Source organism: Aptenodytes forsteri, unplaced genomic scaffold (assembly GCF_000699145.1).
Source record: "Aptenodytes forsteri isolate BGI_AS27 unplaced genomic scaffold, ASM69914v1 Scaffold376, whole genome shotgun sequence".
NCBI classification, from domain to species: domain Eukaryota; kingdom Metazoa; phylum Chordata; class Aves; order Sphenisciformes; family Spheniscidae; genus Aptenodytes; species Aptenodytes forsteri.
The window spans coordinates 442057-458817 of NW_008796056.1; the positions used below are offsets into that span (position 1 = coordinate 442057).

The 16761-nt window shown below is 44.6% G+C and overlaps 1 protein-coding gene across 1 annotated transcript in view; it reads right to left on the reverse strand.

Annotated features, from left to right (window-relative positions):
• The window catches only part of FAT3 (FAT atypical cadherin 3), a 368576-nt gene that overhangs the window by 229691 nt on the left and 122124 nt on the right, over positions 1 to 16761 (reverse strand). The window contains exon 3 of the mRNA XM_009286273.1: positions 3986 to 4300. Coding sequence (XP_009284548.1) covers positions 3986 to 4300 — 315 coding nt within the window. The remainder of the gene's footprint in view (positions 1 to 3985; positions 4301 to 16761) is intronic.

Consider the following 16761-nt stretch of genomic DNA (forward strand, 5'->3'; position numbering starts at 1 on the left):
CGGAGCACCCATATAAACCCCAAGCCCACAGGGGAGAGCCCCCGCCGCACACTTGTACTCGTGCTCCCGCAGGGAGAGTCAGCCCCCGGTGAGAGAGATCCGGCCAGCTGCACATGGGAGGGCTGCTCATGTTCCTGCCCTCCTCCCCCAAAGCACCCATATAAACCCCAAGCCCCCGGGGGAGAACCCCTGCCGCACACTTGTACTCGTGCTCCCGCAGCAGAGTCAGCCCCCGGTGAGAGCACGAGCTGCCCAGGGTGACTTTGGTGCCAAAGTCTTGCTCTCAGCAGCTTTTTAGCAGCTCTTGGCTCCTGCAGGAGCAACTCTTCCTCTCTCCAAAACTCATAGAGCAAATTGCAGGTGATAATCCTGAAAGGTCTGAAGACTGCCTTCAAACAGATCCAAATGCATGCAATGTATTTGCAGTTCGACAGTAACTAAAATAGCCACCCAGAGCTGTGCCAGTCTATAAAAATGTAGGAAGTGACAGGTTGTCTACTAAAAGGTTTCTTCTACCTACAGACACGGCATATATGGAGTATCGTTGCTTCCGCTATCCAGATAATCAATTAAGATTGTAAGATTTGGCTGCAATCATCATCCTGTATCAGAACCGGGAACAAAACCTGGACTCCCTATGTCCCCACTTGGTGCCTTGATCAGATGGCAACAACACGTCGTGGTGGTACAGGTGCCTCCAGGAATCTGCATGACCTGCATGAGCTATAAAGCAGCTGAAAGCGAGCTCCAGAGGAAGGCAAACACAGTCATTGCTGAGCTCAGATGACCACTGAGAAGGAGCACAAGACGGAGCAGAGGCAGAGGGGGACATGCCACGAGCAGGGTGCAGCAATGCTTGGGGCCCTCCTCTTCGTGCCAGCAACGACCGCCTAAGAAGAAGATGGGATTACCCACCTCGCCCAGGCTGTGCTGTGCCCATCAGCACTGCGGATAACCACATCGTCTGCAGTCAGGGCAGAAATGCCCGAAATACCACCCACCCACCCACCCACCAGACACACGCCATAAGCTATGACATGCCCTGTGCACTCTCTGCGCTTTGTAACAAACCCAACTTAGTCAGTACAACGCACCAAGTCCTAAAAATAAGAAAGAGGGCACAGGAGGCCAAGGCTAGTAACGCCTTATTCTCCAGCAATAGTGGGAGATTTCTTGCTGTAATACAGCCAAGTAATCTAAGGAAGTGATCTGTGAACCATGACCTGTGCTTCTTTGCAGCGGAGGAAGCCAAACTCCTCTCTCCCACCTGTCTTCCTGAGCCTCCAAATAATCTGTGCTTAGGGGATACTAATTTCTGACAGTAAATCCAGTGAGAAGTTTAACCCTGAGCACATTAGCAAAGCCCAATCAGTTGGGCGTCAGAGTAACTTCTTAGCACCCCAAGAGCATCTGTACGCTCCAGCCAACTCCCTGTCTCTAGTCAAGGCCAACTTCTGCCGCTTCCCACGAAAGGAGGTAAAAAATGTAGGATGCTGCCTTCATGTTGCCTCTCAGCACCTGATTACTCACAGGAGAGAGATGTCAGTTTGCTGGCACTGTTTAAACTTCCAAAGTGACACAGAAAATAAAAGATCTCCTCTCTCACAAATGACTGCTCTCCCCCAACAGCAGCAGCACACTCGCTCAACCCACGTACGCGGCAATTGCTGCATATTTGGGTTCACATTAAACCTTTTCATCTTGATTATACAGCACGCTGTCGCATTTAGGGCTGCTGTGCAAAGCTCCATGTGAGTTATTGCTGTGCTGAATCCCAGTGAGCATATGGGGCCGGCATGCTACAAACCTCTTCTGTGTGTGCAGGAGTCGCCTGTATAAAACAACCAGAGTGTAAATTGCTTGTCTTAGAGAAACCAGTGTGCTGCAGGGAGATGGCTGAAAGGAGCCTGGCCAGAGACCCCTAGGGGCACTCTCTAGGAAAATCCATTATGCTTTTATTCCTCAGGCATCAGCCTCCCATTGGGAGAAAGCCTCCTGATGTTAAGGCCTGGCAGGCAGAGCTTGCCACATGTTGATACTTCCCAAGGGAGGATGAAATCCTTCTGTTCAAAATGACAAACCTCCCTTTTGGGACAAGGCACCTCCGTGCACACACACTCTGTCAGCCCCATCATTTTCAAAGGCAAAAACAAACTAAAAGAGGCTGCTGTGCCCAGCTCTCACTGCTCTACGTTTGGCACCGAGGTGGATAGAAGGGGATGGTTTATCCCTTCCATGACAAATCACAGCCAGCCACCAGCCAGGATGCTCACCAAACGCAATGGGGGCCATTTGGGAGTTGCCCACGCAGCAATGTTACTCATCCTGAAACCTTTTAAGTTCTCAGACAGCAATTTCCACAGCGCAAAATGAAGATGAACCACCTTCAGTGTTAACTGTGAGAATGAAGATCTCCTCGTTAGGGAAAAGTATCCCTGCCCGCTGCTCCAGCGGGACAAAGAGCCACCCCACAGGGTGTGCTACCAGGCTAGGGTGCTGCGGGGCTGCAGCGTGCCCAGCTCCGGTCCTCATCACGGGCTCACCCCAGCCACCATGCGGATAAGCAGAGCTGTGCCGAGCAGGTTGCTCCATGGGACGAGCCGACGGGAGGGAAGCACATGCATTAAACACTGCGGAGTCCTAACTCTGCTACTTTGCCCAGATGGGATTTATGGGGTGGGGAGGGGGAGAAAGGATACAGATGGAAGAGCCATCTTCGGCCATTTCAAGTGTTAAAAATAAGTGAGATATGTGCCTTAGGGCTTGGCAGATTGAACGCAGCGATTATACATGCTCCATGATTCTTCACCTGGGCTTATGCCTGAAAAGATCCTGACCCCTTCTTATGCCACACATTGCAATAGGATTGCCCAGCCAAATGTTGAAAACCTATTTAGTGAACATCATTTTCCTACACTAAACTAAAAATGTTCCCTCTCAGGTCTATTCCTTCTGGTTTTCTAGCTGTTTAGAAATTTGCAGCAGATATAAATAAACTTTTTTTAAAAGAAATCAAAACCCCAGAACAAAACCAGGAGCACTACAACCAGCATGAGAGCTGTGTGAATCCTCTGGACTACTTTGATAAAGATCAGCCTATTGCTGCGAAAGACCCCTCTGACTCTCTTAGCTCCAGGCCATGCTGGAGGGTCCCCGCCAGCCAGATGAGCGAGGGACAGCCAGGTACATGCTGGAGTGAAGACCACTTGTGGCCCAGCACAGGTAGGCACCCAGCAGAGCATCCATGACCTCGGGCTACGTCTCATGGGGCGATTTCTTCATCAACCAGGCACCCGGGACGCCTGGTTCAGCAAAGGCACTGAGGGCACAGAGATGTGCAGAGCCAGTCTGCACGGGCGCAATGCTCCACCGCCAGCCAACAACAGCACTTTAACTAAAACAACCACCGTATCTGCAACACTGCACCCAGAGGCTACATCCCCAGCTGTTACAAATCAATGCAAACACATAGATTTATTCTTTTTTTAAAGGCCAGAGGGACTTTTAGGTCATCTAAACTGTCTTTTTGTATAAAACAAGCTGTAGAATTACATCCAGCTACTGTAATGCGGAGCCTAATTGCGTGTGCTGGACAACCATCGTGCCACTCACTTCAAGAGTGCTACGCCAGCTTACAAAGGACGAAACGCCGCTCTGTAAACTGCAACAGCTTGAATCTGCTTCCCAGCATTGCTCTGCAGACTCAGTGTAGCAAAGTCTCATCCGTATAGACACAGGGAAGAGGCAACAGCCAGAAGCTATTTGGTGACCTACAGAAGAGCGATCGCTGCAGCAGCACATCTGCAGCACGTCATCTGCCAGTGCACTTATGTATGGATGCAAAAGAGGATGCTTTAGACACATAACTAACCAGAAAACAGAGGTTTGGAAAGCAATGCAACACCAGTAGATCCTGAAGGGGAGCAAGCTGATAAATATTTAAATTGCATTTTCCCACCACCCTAAGGCAGCAGGATTTTGTTACCTGTTTTGGGATTGATTACAAAGAAGTTCTGGGGATTTCCACTTGTAATCCGGTAAATCAGTTTTTCATTAGTGCTGGAGTCAGGGTCCTGGGCTTGGATCTGAATGACAGATACATCCTTCGGGGAGTTCTCCATGACGGCTGGGTAATAGATAGGTTCAGAGGTGAGAGGGGTGTTGTCATTCACATCCTCCACTTCAATGTAGACTTCGATGGTAGTGTAGAGTGGGACGACACCATGATCCGTCGCATACACTGTCAACCAGTAGGATTTGGTTGTCTCCCGGTCAAGAATATCTGCTGTGTAGATAACTCCTGCAGAGAAACAGCAAGCAGAGGATCTCAAGGATAGAATCAATGAAACATCACATCTATTTTGAATTGGCTGTGGTACAGAAATGTGTTCAGCATATAACAAACGCTCCACCCTTAGAAAAATTAAAGTTGTGCATAAAATGAAAACAGAAACTTGAAGTCGGGCATTGTTTCCTGAACCCTGCTCAACATCTCAATCCTTTGTCCCAAGAAATTCAGGGGGGGTGTAAAAAGATGGCTCTTCATAAGTGTCCTAATGTCATAGCCAATTCTTTGCTGGGACTGCAGCTGGCAGAGTAACAGAAGAAACACCATCATTTTCTGCTGGTGATGTGAACTTGCATAAACTTTGGTAGAGAGGGATATCACCATTGACAATGAATTGCACAAGAGAAAGTGGCTTCTCTTTTCAAGCTCCTGCCAGTGCCCTCGCTAAAGAAGAAAACCTAGGTGGCAGTTTAAAATAAATCCATTCAAGTTCAGAAAACAGACAGTAAATTTAATAATGAGATCACGCATTGCACAATGCCAAAATCCTACATAACAAGCAATCAAAAGCTCACATAGTAGAAGCTCTTAGACAACCATTGTATCCTCTTTTATCACAGAGGAAGGAAGAGTTTGGCCACTTTACCTACTGGTGTAAGAAAACATCAGCTGGTTTCCTACCTGGTCCTAAGAAACCACGACAGAAAGTGTGTTTGCGTACAAAAGAGCTGCAGAGAGGCATGGCACCCGCCACTCCATCCAAGTACCACCCCCATGCCCGCATGGTTCCTGCCATGAAGGACTTCCACCCACTTCATTTCTGCCTAAAGTGATTTAGAAATCCATCCTCCTCCTGACATGAACACCAAAACCACGACAACTTTTGTAAAAACAGATATAGGGCCCTTAAACCAGAAACACTTCCTAGCACTGTAAGACCTGCTCGTTTTTGCGTAGTCCAAACCTTCACTGACTTGAGCACTGACCATGAATGCACAGAGGACCAAATACACCAACGACACCAGCATCAAAATAAGCAAATGCACTTTCCCACCACTTCTGCTACACATATACCAAGAACATTTTCCTCTCCTAATACAGCATTATTAAATCTTGGGCCACACATTAATACAGTGCATCTCAAGCTTGAGAAATACTAAAAAGGACAGCTTGCAGACCATCAAATCATTTCATTAGTAGATGGAAAGCGGTGGAGAAGTTGCAGGGCAAGACAGGAACACAAGAAACCTGAATTTAGTCTCAGATGTCCTTGATGCTACTTAGAACAATATTATCAGTTAATCATTGAGGAAAGAGGTGCTCTAAGATTAGCACTAATAAGGGATGTGCGTGTCTTTTTGGCTTTTTGGGTTTTTTAAGTATCAGACTGCACTGAAAGTTTCTATGACAGCCTGAAGTCTTAGAAAAGCTTTAAAGACACTGGAATAGCCAGAGAGGTGTTTTGGGCAGGCTTTGGGCACTGCTAAGTAAGGTGCAGGCTTCATGCTCAGCCACTCTGCAGAGCACGCGCTGCCAAGAAGGGATCCTCCTCGCCAGTCCTACTGGGAATCCTTCTTAATGGGGTATGTAAAGTTCAGATGTAATTTATCTGCATTATGGCTCAGTCTTACAAGTTATGCATCAAATCTGGCTTTTTAGATTATACCAGCAATTAATCCCTTTATGACACTGGATTCAGACAAGACCTTTGGTTTAAAAGTTAACTGGTAAGTCTATTCTATTTCTTGAAGAGCAGCCATGAAAAAGATGGCCCTGTGCTCCTGAGACATCAGCAGAAGGGATGGATTTGATGGCCTGATAGAGCTTCTGGTGTCCAACGATATGAACAGCCCTGGTGCAAACTTCCCTGGACATTTCACAGCAGAACACATTCTATACTGAAGTTTACTGGCAAACTTACTAAATTGCTTTTATGAGGGGTAACAGCAAGAGGCGAATGGCGTAACATGGCCCTGTGCTCCTGAGACATCAGCAGAAGGGATGGATTTGATGGCCTGATAGAGCTTCTGGTGTCCAACGATATGAACAGCCCTGGTGCAAACTTCCCTGGACATTTCACAGCAGAACACATTCTATACTGAAGTTTACTGGCAAACTTACTAAATTGCTTTTATGAGGGGTAACAGCAAGAGGCGAATGGCGTAACTTCTGTCCTAAGGGACTACCACCCCTGGCGTAAGACAGAGAAGCCCACCGAGCGAGAAGGGATGCTGCCTGTCCCCAGGGAGTCAGGCCGTGGTTCCCGACATCCCCCATCCAACTCTGCTCTGGGCAGGAGGCAGCACAGAACCCACCACACAGTTACAGAGATGCCTGATGTACTTGCACTTGTCTTACAGGACACATCTTTTTTTTAATTTTCTAAATATTTTTTTCAAGTTCAGGATTTTTTTATTATGTTTTTTAATGCTAGTTTGAACTGACAAGTATTTTCCTACCATTTGATCAACCATATAGAGAGGAAGGGGAAAGGAGCAGAACCAATTCCAGCCATGTACGGGCTTAGGTCTTTTTCTAGTAACATCAGATCCACGTCCTTCTTGGCTCAGATGTATTATTCACCCAACAAAGGTGAGCAACGCAGCACTGGAGGACAAAAGCAGAGTGTATTCTAAATATTCTTGTCGGCAGCAGCCTGTGCTACATAATGACCTTCTGTAGAAACATGGGTGAAATATGTAGCGAACTGTGATGAAAATGCCTAGAAGTCCAGAAAAGAAATCACATCACAGGGATGAGAAGAGCCAATAATAAATGACACCCTGTGGAAATAAATAAATAAAATAAAATCCACATGGGCAAGGATGAGGCAAAAAAGATGAACATTAGTGCTCCTAGAGATGTTGATTTATTCAGAAGACAAGAAGAATTATTTTAGATCTTTAAACAAAATTTGAAATAAGTAGGGCTTTCCCCCAGTGAGAGCACAGAAGGTTTTAGCAGATTAACCTCTGTTTATGAAGCTGAATTTCACCAATAGTGAGCTGACAATAAATCTATCTTCTGAGTCATTCCTTCATTTTATGACTCCTGGCAACAGTTACTTTCCATTTCTGTATTTCAGAAGGAAAGGATCATTGAACAAGTGTTAGCAACTGCCAACGGGTCTGCTACACTGGTTCTTCTTTTTACTTTTGATTTATTAAAAGGTCCCAGATATGAATTAATTCCTTTTCCTCAATATGTCTTGTCATTTCACCTGTCATCACTACACAGCAGCTTGATAAATAAGAAGAAGGTCTTTGTTCGCTTTCAGGTTTTCCATGTGGAAACCCTCCCGTCGCCCTGAGAACACCTTCTACCGGGCTCTCGAATGTCCTGCACAAAGTGCCTCCTTGCTGTCTACCCAAATATGGGTCTAAAGTGAGTACCCACAAGAATACACACGCTGCCCAAATATTTAACCAATCTCTCCACATAGGTATGGGTGACACCTTCCAGATGGATGTCAAACTTCATCTTCATATGAGGTGTTAACTCTGAAGACTAATGATGACACTTGATTATCAGCAGTGCTTCTTCATCACTATGGCATGAATGCAAAAAGGATGATAGAGCTGGCATCAGGAGCCGCAAAATATTCCCTGGGGTAGTCCATAGGTAGGCTCTCACTCACTTTAGCTGAGTAAAAGTATGGGAAAGGCCAAGAATATCCCTGGATAAGACCACAACAAATTCAGAAAAGACCTCACTTACTTCAAAGCTTATAGATATTAACAGATACTAAAGAAAGACAGAACTTTGTTTTCAGGGCCAGGAGAGCAGCGGGGAGGAGAGGGCTTTGGGAGCAGCTCTAAGGCTCTTCTTGGACAGCTTTTGTGGTGCACTCTTCCCAGCTGCCTGCTAATTAGAAGAGAAACATGAACAAGGTAATGACGCCTGAGCTAAACAAATAAAAAATAGGAAGAAACATCAGCAGAGATCCTGAAAATTCCAAAGTGATTAAAAACCAAAAAGTTCCAAGATTTTGCAGACACGTTTCTGAACGAGACAGAAAAAACAGATGTTCCTGTCCACTGGGATGCTACGCCACGGAGGCACTACTGCATTTCTACATGAGGCAGCTGAAATCCAACCGAGCAGTCTGTAAGCCAGCTCTTTATGTCGCCCTTGGCCAGATTTTGCAGCATCCCTGAAGGACTGAAGCCAGCACTTGCTCAGGCCTGGGGCAGCCTCAGAAATAATGCCAGCCATCAATCCAAAAAGCAGTGCCACCAGTATGCTTGCCACTGCATTCCTCCAAGTACATTTGCCCTATGCAATTTGCCAAGCACCATGTGCATTACGAACACTGTAAGTGAAAAATAACAACAGAGTGCATTAATCTCTGGTTAAAATCCTGGGCACATTTATATGTAAATTAAGTGCAGCCCTTGGACTTGGCAATGTGCCAGCAATGCAAAGGTTGTGTGCTTGTTTCTCTTAAAGGCTTGTTTTCTGTCTTTCCCTAGGAAAATAATGGGATAATGTTTTCTGTATGGCTCCTGCAAGTGGCACACACTGAGACACTGCATTATGAAGGGCGAAGGCAAAAAAAACGAGTGAGAAGCTAGTGGCTATTAAAGTGGACAAAGAGTTGGGAAACTGGATTTCCCTCCTTCCTCTCCCACTGATTTGCTGCACATCTTTCAGCAGACCACTTCAAATGACATGGCCCACTCAAAAATTATCTGAAAGTTATGTATTTACTATAGTCAAGAGAAACCTAAGAGGCTCTTAAAAAAAAGGGATTAGAGAAAAGCCTTATTTCTTTCCTTGCCTCTTTTTTGCCCCCTGTTTGTTTACCTTACACATTTGACAGTACTTTGTGTATAGGTCGTGTGATGAATGGACCTGCCACAGCTCTGAAAGAGAGTGTTTACTGGAGTTGTCAGCCCGGCTGTTTACATATGTGCCCATCGCCATGGATATCTGCTTCACACATACGTTCCTCCTAAAAGTCAGATCATCCTTCGTGAATACTCTCAATAGCGCAAACATCGAAAAGAGTTCAATTCTGTTTAGGTTTTTTCAAGGCAAGATTAAAAGACAACTTGGTGGTCTGTAAGAAGCTGGGCAAGAAAAAGTCAGAAGAGAGTAACGAGGCTCTTTAATCTAGCTGAGAAAAGCAAATCTAGGTCTGATGGCTGGGAGTCAATGGCAGAAAAAGGAGAGTGCAAATACTCAATGCAGAGGATATCTGGCAGGAGCAACTGCTTGCCAGGGACTGGCCAGAATCTCCCATCATTTGGCATCTTGGTACTGGGACAAGACAATATAACCTATTTTTCTACCCAAGTTATTGGCCTAGATGCAAAAAATAATGTAGCATGTGATTTTTCTGAGTGACTCACTAGCCTGTGTTATAAAAGTCACCAGTGTAAGTAGTCATACTCTCCGTTTCAGCAAATGATGAACAAGATGCGGGGAAGTTCCCGCACAGACAGAAAGAGAACTGACTTGGAAGTATCTGCTACTCTTCCAAAAACTTCTATCACACAGAAGTACTACAGAAAATCCCTTAATTACCTCTTTTTCAAAATACTTCAGTGGTTTTGCAGGGGGACATCTTGCTTAATACCATCAGCTCAGTTGTTCAATTGAGAAGAGCCTCAATGACAAGATGTTGCTTGTTCTTCTCATCCCTTTTCAGGAATACGAGCTAACTGCACAAATCTGCCTCCCAGACTGGGAAATTAGGAAAGGCCAGATAAGGTGAACGGCCCACTTATTCCCAGAGCCTGACCCAGGAGTGGCCACAGAGGAGGACAGGAGGAGTGGAAGCAGCAAAGGCAGAACCTGTCCTCAGCACAAGCTGCAGTGCGGGATGGAGGTGACACTACGGCAGCACACCCCCAGATGTTCCCAGCTGCCAGAGTGCGGCATGCCCTTTCCCACCCAAAGCCAACTCCTCGCTAGTGCAAATGCAAGGTTTAGTGGTTAAAGTAGCTATAAAAATACATAATCTTTAAGTTGACTGAAGGACTAAGGGTGATGGATGCACCTTCTTGACTCCAGCCCCTGAGGCACCTGCAAACTCACCCTCAATATGTGCAAGGGCCATGTCAGCTTCTGACATGCCAAGTGATACAAAACCACTTTTCCAGAACTCTAAGTCTGCCTCTCCCTCCTCCAGCTTCAAAACAAAGGGGCTCTGTTCAAACCAGCTACAAAGAAGAAGCTGGTTTGTCCCCAAATTAAAACGACAGGAATGAGGCAGTTGGGAATACCTACTAACAGTGAAATACTCAGGGCTCTGTTTCATCCCTCAAAGGAAGAAAAGAAAAAAATCACTGATTCCGAAATGCTACTAATTATTCATGACCCTCATCAAAGACTCGTCGAGTCTTGTGGCAGTAAACACAACACCTTACTTATCACCGAGCCCTCAGCCAAAGGTCCTCACTTGCATTGCTTTGCTGGGAAAAAATAATAAATAAACACAGCTTTAGAAGAAAACAGTTGAATAATGACATTTTTTTCAAAATTTGTTGGTCTAAAATACAGAGAGGGAAGAAAGAGATTACACACTTCATCCAGCTGCCCCAAGACAAAGGCTTTGCATCCGCCTACCTGCGCTCCTGCCCCCGAGCTTTGGCTGGATCCTGCCCCCACACATTGTTGCACAGGGGGACCATGGAAAGATTCGTGACTGTAAACGCAAATGTCAGAGCTAATCTGGATTCCTTGCATTGAGCAAAGACATGATTTTTGAAGGACACTTAGCAGAGAGCTATCGTAGGCAGGAAAAGTTTAAAAATACTGCAAGCTCATTATTCATCAAACCAACGAACGTAAAATCAACCAAAATGGCATGATTTGTAGACAGGAATTTCACACCCAATTAAGGAAGAAAATTTATGATTTCAAGAAAGCTAACATTACGCCTAACCCATATATTTTCTTATTTAGGTCCTTCACATAGAATGTCTCTGCGTGTATAAAAGCAGAGTGCATATGTCTTTTAGGAGATATTTATTTTGTTATTTCCATTAAGGCTAAACTGTAAATATAACCTACAGGATTAAACACTTTTAGTGTAACAAAGATGTGAACCTGAGCACCGATGCCAGACCGATTCAGCACACTGGGGCCACCGAAGCCGGTGGGAATCGGAATAAACCATACATTATATTCACCCCTTTTTTAAGTCTTCTTGAGCCATGAATCACCAGTGCCAGTTCTGAATACAGACGGCGGTATCACATCAGCCACAAACTCAACCGGAGCATGAAGGAGACCTATCGCTCATCCCCCCCACTGCTTGCAGCTGGCAGCTTTGAAAATCAGGCTCCTTACTCTGGTGATTAAACGCTATTTCAGTGCCTTCATTTAAGCCCCCCCATTGTGCAAAATGTGGCCTCCCGTTTTTATTTCATTGCACAAATTTTGTAGGCTTTAATGCATATTAAAACGCAAAACCAGCTCCTATTGAAGTGAATGGAAATATCCCCATTGACTTAAATGGAGATTGGATCATGCCCAGGAACGAGTCCAAAAGCAATATTAACTTTGTGAGGCTATACATACCTAGAACTTCCTAATATTCTTTTGCCTGGTTCAAATATAAAACATATATAATAAACCATGCTTGTCAAACAACGTAAGACAGGTAACATTCCTGTCTAGGGCTTAACTTTTAATTTTCTTTTTTTTACTGATGTTTTGAATGTACAAGTTTACTGTTACCTCAAAATGCAGTTTCTGCAGTGAATATTATGTCTGAGTTCCCAGAGCAGTAAAAGAGAATTAAAAAGCCAATCCTCAGCAATGCTATTTCCACCGACACTGGATTAGCCTGCAAATACACCTTTTACCATGTTATTACACACAGTATCATGAATATCATAACCAGCCAGGATCGTGACAAGGACATTCAACTTGCTAATAAATGTAATATATCTGCATGTAATAGATAAGTAGGTAGATAATATACAGGTTTACAACTCTTACTGGAGACGACATGCCACCATGTCTTTCAGGGGCAATTTCAAGTGTCGGCTCTTTCCAAAGGAGGGACCACTGCTGTTGTTGTGCACACAGCGTTGGGTACAGAGGGGCTGTAAACCACTTCTGCTCATGGAAGAAACCACCACCACGCAATGGTTTAGACCAAGCATGGCCAGTTGGTCTGAAATCCAGATCAGGTACATATGGAAACTTCCTCTGACCTCTGAGGTCTTGGGCCAGCCAACAGCCCAGCCAGTGTCAGGGATACTCGTGTGACTTGGATGCACAGTGCAACTGCAGATCAGGTCTGGCACGGGTAATTAAATCAGGTACAGCCCCATCAGCACGGCTTGCACGGGCATGACCTTGACACCAGGTTGGGGATGGTGTCCTGCCTGAGCATGGACCCTGGCCAGCCCTGCCTCAGGCTGCAAAACACAAACATAATTTCATTTACTACAGGTAGAGGGGAAGTTCAACTAATTAAAGGCGATAATCAAGTTTAGGTCTGGCCAGTGCCGCCTCAAATCAAAATAATAAGAATAAATATATATGTATGTTTACATATTTGTCAATATTCAAATATTAGAATATATTAATATTTATGAGGTATGAATATTTATATATAATATATCCATATGTATATGAATACCAACAAGTACGGAGTGTGTGTGTAGATATATATTCATATATATATGAATGATGTGATTCAAAGGGTAAATGTTGTATACCAAGTTAGCAGTGCCACCCACCATAGGGATTGGGTTTTCTCAGGGGTCTGATCGCAGCTCCCCAAGTGTCCCAAAGCAGACACCAAGGCTGCGGGACTGCTGCCACGAGGGCAGACTTCCCAGTAAAGCAGCATCTTAATGGCACTGAAACAGAGGCACATCTCAGATTAGGTGCTTGACCTTCCAGGTTACTTATATTTTGAGTTTTGAGGCAAGATTCTTCCTTCTTTACCTTCAAATGACTTAAATTCAATGCTGCTGGTTTCCTTTGCTTACTTTACTTGGGGCGGGGGGGGAAGGCTTACAACTTCACATCAAAATGAGCTATCACTGAAATACGACATCTTCAAGGTCACTTACACATCAATTTCAGAGCAATTTTCCAAACGTATCATCAAGATACTGAACCAGAGGCTTAGTCAAATAAATTCTCAATCTTCTTCCATTTATGAATTAAATGAAATAAGATGTGCCAACATTTTCACCTGACTAGGCTTTATTATGGTTTCTCTATCTTCCATCACATCCCTCTACTTATTTAAAGAAATATCCATATTCATCTTGCTTTAATATTTTTTGCTTGGGAAAAAAAAAATTAATAAAAATAATCTTACATGGATAAACAAAAAATACATAATGGACAACTCTGGAAGAACCAAATTGCCTTCAAAAGCACAAATACTATAAAGAAACTCTCTCATTTATGAATAATCTCTGTCAAAGCTTAACACACACCATCACTGCCGAACAATGCAATAAAACCCTGCAGTAAAACCAGGCTGAGAGGAGCCATGAAGCCCCAGCGATGACTAAACCGCTGCCACGTACCGTTTCCTACTCACTGCAAGTGCTTGAGAACAACAGGACAAACCATGACACTGCTCTGACAAATGGCAAGTGCTGCGAGCCCGCATGGCTTGAGCCGTACTGTTCAACTTTTATGAACGTGGGCTGCTGCTGTCATCCCTTTAACCCAGGTAGATCCAGCTTCCTCTTCGGTCTCAGAGACACAGCAAAATACGATGCCTATTTATGGGATGAACTTTGTGCTATTCGCTGGACGTGTGGAGGCTCAACTTTTCAGCCAAAGGGGCAAGAAAAACAAATGAAAAGTGTAATTTTGTGACTGTGGCAGGTGTCGTGCAAAATTCAGATACCTCAAGCTTTTATAAAGGCTTGCAGGAAGATCTACTGTGGGAACACATGCTTAATGTAACTCAGAAAAACAAGCAGTTGATGGTATAATTTCATTCTATTGACTACACTTTTTTTTACACTTTTTTTAAAGCACTGGTGGCTACGGGCTTTCCAGCCACACATGAATTACAAACTGTGAATTCTCTTCAATATTATAACCCCTCCGTATGCATTTATCCATCTGTATCTGTTTGTCCCTACAGCAAATGACGAGTTCTGCCTTGTTTTCTGAGCACCGTTGGGATTACAAAACTCTTGCATGCCTTGTGCCAACCTCTGCAGCCTTCCCAACTAAACCGAATGTGGGGATGGTACCAGCAGAAATCCTCACGTTGCTAGCACCAATGATGAAAGCTGTTAAATCTCGATAATAAACTGTTTGTATGGAGGCATTTTTTCTCAAAGGGTCTGGCTAATGCGCAGAGTAACCCAGATTTTCTGTATATCCTCTTTAGTAGATTAATAAAGAGATCAAAGTCCAACCCATGTGTCCTCTGTGGGGAGAACTGGGAAGCTATTTTAAAAAGAAGGGTTTGCTCCTGGTTATTTTAGAAACAAGATCAGAAGCAGAGCAAAGCTGAAGCAGGAAGAAGAGATGGAGAAAAAAGGCAAAGGATGCTCAAAAGGATCTTGATAAAAGTCCTGGCAAGGGACTTCTGTGCAGGGTCCTCTTCCTTTACATGGAGCTCTGTATCTTTTGTACTGCCTACGGTATGAGAGATTATTTTGGGAACGCTTTTGCAAAATCTGTGCCAATCTGCTTCAGCTGTCGAACTGCCCTGCAGAGTGAGTGATCCCTCATACCGAGGAAGGCAATGCTGACCTTACCTAGGTTCAAGTACAACATAAACGGGAACTGGCTCTTCTGATGGATCTCAGCGCTGAGGAGTGTTGGCCTGGGATGGTTGGTCAGAGCAGACAAGGGACTATTGGGAATATTCCACCTAGTAAATGTCTTTCACCTTTTAGTTATATATTATACTGGAAATAGAGTAATCTTTTTCCCCCCCCTTTGTTGCTGTTTCTTTCAGCCCACAGCAAACGGGCAACCCTACGAAAAGAGTAACAACATTAACCCTGAAATCTGCCTTTATCTTTCTCTCTATCCAAACATAAACCCAGAGGAGCAGTCAAAAAGGAGAGAAAGAGTACCTTTGGAAGGGGTTTAATAGCCAGACTGCACTTGAACATGAGCACCTCAGGGAAGAGGGGAATATGATGCACAGAGCAAGCACTAGAGCACCATTTAACCCCCCTGCACAGCACAGCCGCATCTCCTCTGCTTGGAGGTACCATGCATGACTCTGGAGTCTACTTTACAAAGCACATCTCCAGACGTGCTTCTTTTTAAACTGGAGAAGATGTAAAAAAAAAAAAAAAGAGCCCCACAAACAGTATGAGGAGCAGAGACAATGATTCACAGTAAGAGAGTTTAAGATTTCGATCTGCTAAGCTTATTAAAAAGCAGATGGAGAGGCAACTTGATTAGAAAATCCATGTAAAGTTCATGGGGAAATATTATTGGGAAGTAAAGGGCTCTTTAATCTAACAAAATAAGGTGGAGCAACATCTAATGATTGGAAACTGAAGCCAGGAAAAATAAAATTAGCAATCAGCTTGATACCCTTCTTTATTATTTATTTTTTCTAAAGTGGGTGATTAATTCCCAGAATAATTTCTTCCTATCTCTAGATATCTGCAAATGAGGGCTACAAGCTGTTGGGGGGGGGGAAACATTTCATGGCAAATGTATGCTATGCTTTAGTCGGAGAAAAATCACTTAGTATAAAGAGGTACAAAAGTGATATATAATAGACTGCGATATAAAAGGGACAAAATCAAATTATCTAGTCTCTTCTGACCTTAAGCATTATGGATCTGTGAACACTGTCCAGCTGTTTTCTCCAAGTAGCCTGGAGAGAGGCGGTTCACTGGATGGTGCTGGGCTGCCGCAGCACTCCCAACCTGGCCAGCCCCACTCCCTTGTTGTCCCAACAGCCCTTGCGTTGCCACCTCCATGGAGGGGAGAAAATACACCTAATGAAAAAACAGCTTCTTCCCCACCCCAAAATCCTCGTCATCAAAATAGTTATGGTTGTTGAAAGGTATCGTGTCCTTCACTGGATGGTAATTCGCGATTCATACTGGAAATTTCACTGAATACAGAGAAACGGGGGCTTCCCAGGCAGGCAGAGCATCCTGACGTGAGCCAGGCATAAAGCAGCCCAGCACTGCCTGCAGAGCATGATGCAGATCCCAGCTGCCCAGAAAGTCATTTCACTTCGCTTTTCGTAAGGTAATGAGCCAGCAGCTTGCTGGTGTCTTCTCCCTGTCACATACGAGAGCAAGCGAGAAACCAAAGAGCCTGTTCTAGAGATGCACGCAAAGCACTAGAAGCAGCACATCTGCTGGCCACGGCCACCAGTGAGCCTGGCGCAATGTCCACCGCTTCTGCCCAGGCTGAGCACCAGGAGGGATGTACCACGGGGGTGGCAGGCAGTGAACAACCTGGTCCCCTTCTGTGCTTGAGGAGGAACTCTCAGATTACAAGAGGCTCTCAGGCAGCCAACCTTGTGGCTTTGTAAGAACAGTTGA